The 12007-nt window shown below is 37.5% G+C and overlaps 1 protein-coding gene across 8 annotated transcripts in view; it reads left to right on the top strand.

Moving 5' to 3' along the window:
• LRRFIP2 (LRR binding FLII interacting protein 2) overlaps positions 1-12007 on the top strand; it is a 97403-nt gene that overhangs the window by 41367 nt on the left and 44029 nt on the right. For 5 of the 8 annotated variants that reach the window (XM_079712930.1, XM_079712929.1, XM_079712928.1 and 2 more), the window contains 3 exons: positions 1824-1913; positions 7933-7977; positions 9389-9505. In XM_079712930.1, the coding sequence (XP_079569056.1) occupies positions 1824-1913; positions 7933-7977; positions 9389-9505 (252 nt within the window). The remainder of the gene's footprint in view (positions 1-1823; positions 1914-7932; positions 7978-9388; positions 9506-12007) is intronic. The other 3 variants (XM_079712933.1, XM_079712932.1, XM_079712931.1) reach the window with 1 other exon arrangement.

Raw genomic sequence — 12007 nt, 5'->3', positions numbered from 1 at the left:
ATAGCTATGTTAGAATACAAATTATATAATTTCAGGTTATTCTTTTGATGAAGCAAGAAATTTTACAGAGGGCTGATGACATTTTTGCTATACTTAAAAATTGATTCGAAAATTACATTGGTGAGGATGGTATGTCAGCTTAGAGCTAAAACAAAAGAGCCCAATATGTAAGAGGCTATAATTCCTTTAAGAAAATAGAAGGTCATTTAATATAAGTCATGTTTTGTGAAAGATTGTAGACACAAAGTTTTCATAGAAAAGGGGAACAGCAAGAGTTTGTGAGCTTTGTTGCCAGAAATCCAGTGATCTAATTAAGACAGTTGTGGTCCATTGGCAAGCCAGTTAATGCTCATACTCAGAGCTGCAGGAGAAAGAACAGTCCATGACACCTGAAAGCACCCCAGAAAGTGATGGAGTGGAAAGGGCAGGGGCTCTGAAATAATGATGCCTGGGCTTGAACCGTTTCTCCAACCTGTTAGTTGTGTTAATAGCGATTTCTTTTTTTGTACAATGGGCATGTAATGACTATCTTTGTAGGTAGGCTTAATATATGGATTAAATGAATTACTATATAGAAAATAACTATCAAAATTCTGAGATAGTGGGTACTGTTATATTATTATATGTAAATCTAAGTTGTATTACTGTGAACAAGAATACTATTGCTTGATTATCTCAGCTCTTAGCAAAACTTCATATTTGTAAGCCTTAAGGAAGGCATCTCTGTGGATGGGCTTCCAGATTCCTTTCTGGAAGAGAAGAGATTTTGAGCAAGGTAATCAGACAGAGCTGAGGTAGAGAACAGCTGATGAGTGAGGTAAAAAATATTCATTATTTATTAATTCAACAAATGTGTATGGAGGGAGTACCTGTTATATGTGAGGGACCATGTTAAGTGCTGGGAATAATGTGGTAAGCCACATAGACCAGATTTCTGATTTCATGGAGCTTATATCCTGGTGAAAGAAATAGAAAATAAACTGATAAAGATAGGAACAAAAAAGAAAAAGTAAACCCGGTGACTGTGAAGAGAAAAAGCAGGTGATATTATAGAAGATGTTGAGTGGTGTGTATGTTTGTGTGTGTGTGTGTGTGTGTGTGTGTGTGTGTGTGTGAGACAGAGAGAGAGAGAGAGAGAGAGAGAGATCCCTTGGATGGGGTGATCAGAGAAGGCTTCTCCAAGGGAGTTGACCTTTGAGCTGAGAGTTGAACTGCTTGAAGAGCTGCTTGAAGAGCTGGGAGGAGATCTTCCTAGGCCAGTGCCAACGGCGAAGGTGGGAAGAGACTGGGTATGTCTGGGGAACCAGAAAGAGGCCAGTGTAGTTCTTTCATTATTTTGTTCTACAGTTCTCAATCCTGAGGAATATGAAAAAGAGGGAACTGTGGAAATTGGTAAAAGGCACAGTAAATACTCTGCAGATAGTTCTGCATTCAGGATATATGTGCTAAACAGAGCTGATAGCTATAATGCATTATACATTTGTGAAATATAGTAGAGGCTTTAGGTAAATGCTATCCTAGAATCCCTCATGGTGAGGGTGATGCTGGTTCTCAGGCAGTACATGGATGATCTCTATAGCATAGAACTCTAGCTAAGATGAATAATAAGAGCTTATTTTAGGGAGCTGTGATGTCATTTAGGAACCCTTTACATTTCTTTCTCACCTTCTTGAGTAGGTAAATCACAGCAGTTTCCTCATTTCATTTCATGATACTTTATCACACACCAAAAAAAACTAAATCCCCCATATGCCAATGTTCTTATCTTTTTATTCTCTCTCTTCTTAACTTTTAAAGCATCTCATTTTTTTCCTGACTGAAAGGTTTCTGCAGCTGATTATTTCAGTCGCTCCAATCGTAGGGGTAGCGTGGTCTCCGACATGGATGATGTCAGCATCCCAGATCTGACCAGCGTGAGTGCAGCGCATGGGGATTCACTGTCTCAGGCTTGTGACTAACAGCTAACAAAATAGCTATTTTTAAATTAGGAACTTAATTTACTGCCTAGGAAATATTTATTTCAGCACACTAGCATAAAATACAGTTATTTGTTTTGTTTTGAAATGTATATATTGATATGTTCTGATTTTTTAAAACATTTTTCCTGTGGAAATTTTCCCCCATAGAACCCATCAGCAGCTCCAACAATTATCAATATTTTGCCAATTTTGTTTCATCTATTTCTTCCCCTTTCCCTCTTTTTTCTGAAGTACTTTAAAGCAAATCCCATACATCATGCCATTTCCCAATAAATACTTCAGTATGCGTCTCTAGTTGAGAACTTTTTTCTTTATTTACTGTGCCATTATCATACCTAATGAAATGAAAAATAACTCCTTAAAACCATCTAATACCTAGCCCATATTTAGATATTCCTTATCAGTCTTAAAATTATTCTTCCCTTTTCATTTTGGAGAATCTATAAATTTTTAGGTAAACTTTGAAGGTTGAACAATAAAATATCCTACTTAGCAAAGAGTAACTAATTTATAGTAACTGGGAAGAATCTGAATAGATTTTGAACATTTGGATTATGGCATTGTTTTGAAGAAATGCCTATCTATTGCTTTCACATTCACTGGGAACTGAATTTAGGAAAGCCTGTCCAGTAGAAATGCCTTGAGGCGTTTACCTTAATGAAGGAACCTAGACCAGCAGATGTCTACCTGCCTGATGTATGTAACAGCCTGATTTTCTGTCTGTGATGTCTCTCCGTAACTGGCATTAGTGTTGTTTGCCCTTGGACCAACGCTGTCCTAATTATCAAGCGCTTTGAAGCAGATGAGGCAGGGTGCCTTAACAAAAAATTAGACGGTTTTTTAATGAAGAGAGAATTATTTATATTTAGCACATCACCGATTGTATTTAAATAGCTATTTCTGGATGACTAATCCTAGAAAACAATTTTGAGTGTTGTCCTTAAGTATTCCAGATTGTTGGCACTCAAAGCTGGCTGGCTGAGCAACAGTCCCATCTTGACCTTGGTCACATCAACAGTCTCTCTGCACACAAAGTTAGAAGAGTGGCTCCCAGGTCCTTCTCTTGAAATATTGCCCATTTTATTAATTTGCTTAGTAACCTATTTTTTCATAGATATAAACAATTTAATTTATTGTGTACACCTTTTCTCTTAAAAACTTTGAATTCTTTTAGCATCTAATGTGATGTGTCAATTACTGACTATGTCCTCCTTACGTTTATTTCTTGGCAATTTATTTTAGTAACTACACAGGAATGAAAAGGTTGACAGTTTTTTTTAGTCTTCCACTGCCTCTACTAATTAAATAAAACTCTTTTCTTTTGCCAGGTAGTTATTTTGATTTGTCTACATACTTTAATAAAAAGTATACATATTTAAGGTATATAGCATAATGATTTGATATATATGTATATAGGCTGTGTATATGTATATCGAATCATGTTGTATACCTTGTAACATAAGCACAAGCTTCTCTAGAGCAGTGGTTGGCAAATCTGGCCAGCCCCCTGTTATTTTATAGCCTACCAGCCAAAGTTTTCTTTGTTTTTTGTTTTTTAATGGTTTTCTAAGTACTTATATAATATCCTTAATTTTACCTCTTGGCAAAGCCTAAAATATATGTTGGGCCCCTCTCTAGAGCAAAAAAATTTGGAATAAAATACATCTTTATTTCTAAACAACTCTTTCAAATGATGGTATTAAAATGTGTTCACGGGGCTTCCCTGGTGGCGCAGTGGTTAAGAGTCTGCCTGCCAATGCAGGGGACACGGGTTTGAGCCCTGGTCCGGGAAGATCCCACATGCCACGGAGCAACTAAGCCCGTGCGCCACAACTACTGAGCCTGCTCTCTAGAGCCCGTGAGCCACTGCTACTGAAGCCCGCGCACCTCGAACCCATGCTCTGCATCAAGAGAAGCCACTGCAATGAGAAGCCCGCACACCGCAACAAAGAGTAGCCCCTGCTCACCACAACTAGGGAAAGCCCGTGCGTAGCAACGAACACCCAACGCAGCCAAAAAAAAAAAAAAAAAAAATGTGTTCACAACTAAAATTCTGTTTCCACTCAAAAAGGTTCAAATTGTATTTTACCATTTTAGTAGGATAAAATTATCTGTCAAAATAGCCATTTGCTGAAACGAAGGTCAAAGGGCCTCTTAATCAGAGAATAAGAAATATCTTTTAAGAAGAAACCAAGGGTTTCAAAGATTTGACAAGATATGTATTCTAAGAAATATTTCTCATGTACTAATTTCAACAAATAATCAAAGAGTGTAGATTTAAAGAGAAACAATCTATACTCTGATGTCAAGAGCAAAGCATTTTCAGATTTCCCAGACATAAATAAGGCAAAGGCATTTATCACTGAAATATGGAAAAGATGATATTTAAGACTTTGTTTACGAGTTGATAATTTGAAATTCTTAAAAGAAGCATAAAGTTTGCCATCATGTGCTCTTCTTTGTGCATTAATACGAATATGAAATATTATTGATATAAGCCTGTCAGCTATCTTTCCATTTCCAGCTATCAAGGGAACCCTTTTCTTTCTTTTTTTTTTTTTTGCGGTATGCGGGCCTCTCACTGCTGTGGCCTCTCCCGTTGCGGAGCACAGGCTCCGGACGCGCAGGCTCAGCGGTCATGGCTCACGGGCCCAGCCGCTCTGCGGCATGTGGGATCTTCCCGGACCGGAGCACGAACCCGCGTCCCCTGCATCGGCAGACGGACTCTCAACCACTGCGCCACCAGGGAAGCCTGGAACCCTTTTCTTGATTGGAAAATTACCTATTTAATTATTGAGGAGTGTAATGGCATAATATTTACTTGAAAGTTTTTGAGAATAGTAGGCTGTAGGCAGTATTCATGAGCAAGTCCTGAGGGCTTTACTAAGGAAAAAAGCCTTGCTTTCTGTTTTGTTGTTGTTTTATATTTTAGTCTACCATTTTGTTTAGCCACTTTTTTTAAAGCAATTTGATGACTTATTTTCCGTATTTTTCTCTATCTCAGTTTAATTTGCTTGTTTTACAGAAGTGTGACTATATAGTACATATAACCTTTGTTTTCTGATTTTTCATATTATTGCATATTTATTTTTTCCATGTTATTCATATATAACAGTTTTTAAAAATCAGCTGTAGTCACCATGTTTTACATTAGATCCTCAGACCTTATTGATCTTCTAGCTGAAAGTTTGTACCCTTTTACCAACATTTCCCTCTTTTATACCTTAGTATATTAAACATGATTATATCTTATTCCACTTAAGAGCCTTTTGAGGATCTGGCAGACTCTTTTGGTCATCATTTTGAACACTAGCTTGTCGTTGCAATGCAGCTATGTAGACCTCCCAGGGCTTTTAGAATACCAGGTTTCAACTAGCTCTTCGTCTAAACGGAAGGCTGCACATAACGCAGCACGAGCCTGAAAAGTGAGCACTGAAGAGTCTCTGGCCAAGTCCCTGCAGCGGGGCTGATCTAGGCATTTTTGCTACCTCCACAATCCCTGAAGTCTGGCACATGATCAGCTTGGGCAGGTGCGGCAGTTGGGATCTGTCAGGAGATAGTGAAAGCAACAGAATCAATCCTGCAGTGGACTGGGTCAGTGATGCAGCCTCTGAAATGTAAGATTATTCTCAGGTGACTGTCTATTAAAAAATGGGTGGGTTTGGGGGTCATTTGTGTGAGAGTGGGATAAGAGACAGGATTTCAAATGGACCTGGAAGAATGTTTCTGAATGCTGCTTGTTTTTCTCTGTAACTCATTAGTAGAAGAGAGTTGGAAGATACTCTAAGGAAAATAAGTCAGTTTATTTAGATATGGTATTTCTTTCACTCTGAGGAATAAAACATTAAATATTAGGCAATATATTTTACTAGTATAGATGTGAGGAAGATAATTCCTTTTTATGGCAATAACTGCCAATATTAAAAACTATTGTCATCGCCTGTTTTAAAACATTTCATATGTGGTTTAAAGAAGTCAAAATGAACTAAAATCAGTTCCTTTTTTTAAGAGTATTACAGTAAGAAGTAGCAAAAAGAATTTGAAGTCTGAGATAGTATTTATATTCTGATTTGGTACTTATAATAAAAGGTGTTTAATGAGACAGAAAATGAACACAAATAAATGTGGGTGATAAAAAAAACAGAAAAAACTGTCAAATATGAGGAAGTTAGAGTGAAGTGATATGAACTGAGCCAGAAATAATGACATTTTGTGTTTTAATAATTAACTAAGGAAGGTTTTCAAATCTCTTCTTGAGATTGGGCTAGGAGGGTTGGTCTAGGAGTTGGAATCTGGGTATATTTTCATTTAGTTAAATTTTTCTGTGACTTTTTTCCCCCAGTGGTAATTGGGACAGTATATACAGGTAAATAATAAGAAAAATTCACAAAACTGAGGTCTGGATTCAGCTCTGACGTTTAGTAGTTACGCATGCTTCAGCAAGATCTTTCACCTCTGAATTTCTCTTTCCTCAGCTATAAAATCAGGGTTTTAGACTAAACCTTTAAGGTACTTCCCTTCTTGAAACACCAACTAAAACAACCGTAAGGCCTATCTGCAGAAGATAGGATAACTTAATTATGGTATGTCCAGATAATAGGGTACTATGCAGTTGTTAAAATAAATGAGGTAAGTCTATAAGTACATATGGGATATAATTCATTTATTCGTTCATCCAGCAAATTTTGAGTCCTGTATGCCAGGTGCTATTCTTTTTTTTTTTATTATTTTTAATTAATTAATTTATTTTTGGCTGTGTTGGGTCTTTATTGCTGCGTGCGGGCTTTCCTTATTTGCGGTGAGCAGGGGCTACTCTTCGTTGCGGTGCACGTGCTTCTCATTGCGGTGGCTTCTCTTGTTGCGGAGCACAGGCTCTAGGCACACAGCCTTCAGTAGTTTTGGCTCGCAGGCTCAGTAGTTGTGGCACACGGGCTTAGTTGCTCTGCGGCATGTGGGATCTTCCCGGACCAGGGTTCGAACCCCTGTCCTCTGCATTGGCAGGTGGATTCTTAACCACTGCACCACCAGGGAAGCCCCAGGTGCTATTCTTGGTGTTAGGAATACAGAAAAGAACATACAGACATAGATCTTACATTAAAGAGAGAGAGATCAGGCAATTAATAAATAAGTTTATTTATTAATAAATAAGTTAATAAATATCATGGGGTCAGGGAGTGATAAATGCCATGAAGAAAAATAAAGTACTTTCTCTGATCTCTGAAACATGGTAAGGGGAAAAACAAGATATGGAATGTATTTGGGACACTACTGTTAGAATTTTTTAAAGACTGGGTGTAGGTTGCCCTTGAAGATCTGGGTATGGTGTACCTCTAGAGAGAGGCTTACTTTGCATACCCTTTGTGCTGTTTTTTTCTTTTTTTTGGATACGTGAGCGTGTATTACTTAAAAAGCAAAAACGAAAACCAGGCAACCAATTCCTTAGTGCTGTGGGGAAATTTTTTTGATGATATATTTCACATGCTGTAGTCCAATCTGAACTTTTTTGGCTAAGTGTGCTAGTCTTAATCTGTGTGTCCTGTGTCAGTAATGCTAAGATAATAAAGTTTTTTGGCTTTTGGTTTTATCAGAATTTTCTTTTTGATGTATACACTTTTGTGTGTGTGTGTGTTAACTTTTACAATGATAAAATTTAAGTTTATATATAGTTTTCTTTAATATGTTTCAAATACCATGAAAAGAAAATCTGTGTAAAAGTTCTAAATTTTTCATAAGGACAGCTTCCTTATACCATATCTTCCTTAGATAAGAATTAAAGTTCTTAACATCTTGTTTTATGTGTCCCAACTTTTATTTCAGTTTTAGTATGTTTGCTTTTAGGTTCCAAATATCGATTGAACTTGGAGAACTCAAATGAGGTCACTTCTTTTTTTTCCCCATAAAAAAATCAAAATGCTAAGCATCTTTTCTGATTTTTATCTCTGTTCTTTTCTAGTTGGATGAAAAATCTGACAAACAATATGCTGAAAATTACACAAGGGTGAGTATCTAAATTCCTAAGGAAATTAAGTTCTCAAGGTCAATAACTTACTGTCTACTACTATTTTATTCTTGATTTTACAACAGTTTAACTGATGGAGCTACTCTTCCTCTCTTCATCTACTTCCTGTCTTTGACCCCCAGATTCCTCTGTGGTTGAATCATGTGAAGCACTGGGAAGAGAAAAGACACTGCATTTTATTTCCTTGAATGTCACCTCTTAAACTTTTGGCTGCTCTTTTGATTTTCATTCCTCTAGAATTTAATCCTTAGAAGAAGCCATTAAACACTGAAAATGAAGAAGTGTCTTTAGGAATGGTGGTGACAAACTCTGAGGGTTTTGTTTTTTTTCCTATTAGAGATAAATTATTCTTCGAAGTACAATAAAATAACTCCTTTCTAGGAGTTGCTTTGTGTTTAAAAAATTTCTAATTTTCTTCTAGAAATATTTTTAGAAAGTCATCTTAGGGAAATTATCAGGATTAATTTTGTGCTATGCCCCCAAAAAGTGTACCAGTTCTATCCAGCAGAAATACAGTGCAAGCCACAAATGTAAACCACATATGTAAGTTTAAATTTTCTAGCAGCCACACTAAAATAGTAAAAAGAAACAGATAAAATTAATACAAATAATATATTTTATTTAACCCAAATGTCCAAAATATTTAAACATAATCAATATGAAAAGTTATTAATGAAATATTTTACATTCTTTTTTCCACACTAAGTCTTCGAAATCTGGTGTGTATTTTACACCTAAAAAAAAAATTCTCAATTTGGACTAACCACATTCCAAGTGCTCAATCACTTCATGTGGCTAGTTGGCTGCCGTATTGAATAGCACAAATCCCTGCCATTTATTAATTCAGTAGCATGATGTCGCATTTAAACTCATTGTGGGAAGAGCAGTCTAAATTCATAGTGATACACGGTATTATTGCTGTCAGCTGCAAATAGTATCTCCAACTTTATCAGCAAAGTATTAGGAGAAGAAAAAATTCTGAAGAAACAGCTTCAGGAACTAAATAGGAGGACTGCTAATTAGCATACCAACTATAACATTCTAAAACTGTTTAAAATCAAGCTGATGTACTCACCCCAGTGCTGTTTACAATACAGCAAAGATAAACTTAGAAAACAGACAACTTTCACACGACCCATTTCCTTCTTAGTTATTATGAATTCTAGATTCCAGTAAAGCGAGCGAACACAGTTGTGCTTAGTATGCCTGGGCCCATCTCTGGGTACCCTCTCCCCAGAGCCAATCTAAATTGCCTGTGGATTGCATTCGGTAACTTCTTGTCCACACTGTGTTAGATCTCTCCCCACCACCCTGGCCCACTTTTAGTTTGCACAGCAAATATATTTTTAAAGAAACAAGACTTAAAAGTGCCATATTTCTTTTTCTCTAGCCTTCATCTCGAAATTCTGCCTCAGCAACAACCCCTCTAAGTGGAAACTCATCCAGACGAGGAAGTGGGGACACCAGCAGCTTAATAGATCCGGACACCTCATTAAGTGAATTGCGGGTAAACCGTGATTTTTGGTTTGTTTTTTATAAACAATTTTTTGGCTTCTTTGTAGTCTACTGGAACTATTTAACATTTAATGTGTCTTGGTAGGAAGAAAAAAGTATGGTATGAGTTCTTTAAAAAAAATTGTTAGTGCAGTTCAAGAATGTGACTAGGGTCTGGAGGGAAGGAGATTAGTTAATTCTTCCATTCTCTTTCCTGAACATTTGATGATATTGGAATGAGTTCTGCTAATTTACAAATGCCAAAAAAACTTTCTAATGTATATAAAAGTAATTCTCTCAAATAATTGGCCATATTTTAAATGGAAAATATGTGGATGTATAAGGAACCAGATTTGGGGAATTATTAGTCTTTTGAGCCGTTATGGTGTTACTTGGCTGCCTGAATACAGTTATCTCTCAGTGTTTCATGATAAGATAAGTATAATAATATTTGGGATGACAGAAATACCTGAGTAATGTAAGCTCGTTTAACCCACTAGTTGAGTCTCCATTCTTATTAATAACCCTTTCAAAGTGTATTTGAATGTCTATTTGCTGAACGTGCTCTTTTTGAGGAACGAGGGAAGGGCAGTAATAAAAATTGCATTCATTCATTCTTTCAGCATTGTTGAGCACTTGGCCCCACAGAGTCAGGCAGTAAAGCACACTTTGGACTTAAGGAGTTCGCTGTTTCATAGGGAAGACAAATGGGTATAAACCAGTAAAACCAGGTGGTGTGATGCCATGGTAGCAGCAAGAATAGGGCTGTTAAGGGAATTCAGAGAAGCATCATCTAAATTAGACTAGAAGAAGAGATTTTTAAAAAGGCTTTTCGGAGGAGACAAGGGGTGAAGGAAGAATAAAAATTAACCAGGCAAAGAAGCTGAAGGGTGAAGGCTTTCTCAGATAGTTAAATTCAGAGACCCACAAGATTATCTGTATAGCAAAGTTGCCAGAGGGTAGGATGAGAAGTGAGGATTCGCAGTGGGTGAGAGAGAAGGCTGGAGGAGTAGTGATGTCAGGTTTACCCTGACAACTATGGGATATTAAATAGCGGAGCAGTACTATCTGATTTGCATTCCTAAAGATTGACCACAGACTGGAAGAAGCATTGGAGGCAAGGAGAAGAGTTACCCTGTGGTTGAACAATGGGGATGAGATGAGCAAGTCAAAACTGTGATGGGAGAAAATGTAGGCAACTTGCTCTGAAGAGAGTATTGGAGAATGGAAGTTGTTTGGTCAGTAGAGAGAGAAAGTTAAGAGGTTTTTGTGTTCTTTTAAAGGCAGCATTAGTTGTTGTTTTCATTGGTTGGATTGAGCCAGTAGAGAGAGACTATGAAGGTTAAGGAAGGAGAAGGGGTAGCTGACTGAGAAAGTGCCTGAGTGGGTGAGAGGAACGTCCAGGGATCAGATGGATGGAAGGTGGCCGCCCCTTCCCACTGACCCAGTAGAGGAGGAGGGAGGGACCGGTGGGGACTGAGTAAGATTGTGGGCGGGGTAGGAGCAGGAGTCTGGCTTGTGAAATGGGCAGCTCGTAAAAGTGGGCTGAGGGTTAGGAGAGGGTGAGGATTGGAACAGCGGCAGCAGCACTGCAGAAGGAGGCCCAGGTCAGCCTGGCTCTGACTTTGAAGGGGTCAGTGTTATTGAACTCTTCCTAAGTACCAGGCATAAGCACAAGGGTGCAAAGTTGAATAAGCTTAACTCTTGCCTTTAGGTGCTATTTTCTAGTGGGACAAAAGGATGGGGCATTCCAGCCTCAGACTGAGCTTGTACTCGCTGTTTACTTGTATTTCTTCTTTGAGAGAACAACCTCCCTGAAGGAAATGAGATTTTTGTATCCTAGCATTTGGCTCTTAATAGGCACTTTATAAATCTCTATCAAAGGAACCAATGAATAAAAGACAAACCTACCAAGGAAGGAATGAAGGGGGCAGGGGAAATATATAGAAACTCTGTGTAATGGGCCTTTGACAGTTGATCCTGCCTGTTAATTGTACAGTTATGTTCAGGGCCCTGTAGCAGTTATTTCCCCCCTAAATCAACCATCCAGAATAGACCTCATGTAGCAAGGTCAGGTACAAGGGAAACAATATTTTCCATTTAAAATTTGACCTGCTTCACTTTTCTTATAAGGATTATGGTAACATTTGGAGCAAAGGCTCTTCTCATCATTTAAATGATGTCCTCAGGATAGACTCTCTCATTTGACATTGTGTTTAAAATATTTGTTTAATACCCCTCCCTTTACTTATCTTTCTCCGAAATTAATTGTGGTCAGTAACCAAGTCATTGAAAGACAACTTTGTTCGTATGTAGTTTTACGTTTTTAAAAACTTCCGCATGACTCAGTAGAATCTTCAGCTTATAATTAATTTGCTGCATATTTTACTAGTTATCGGTGGAGTGTTATGCTAAAAATTATTTGAATGATTGATACAGTTTTTTAAATTGTATGTTAAAAAATGTTATATAGCTTTTGTACACAGCCCCAGCCCCATTTGCTAATGTTTTTTCC

This window comes from Hyperoodon ampullatus (assembly GCF_949752795.1).
Source record: "Hyperoodon ampullatus genome assembly, chromosome: 10".
Lineage (NCBI taxonomy): Eukaryota > Metazoa > Chordata > Mammalia > Artiodactyla > Ziphiidae > Hyperoodon > Hyperoodon ampullatus.
This window is presented reverse-complemented; position numbering and strand designations above follow the sequence as displayed.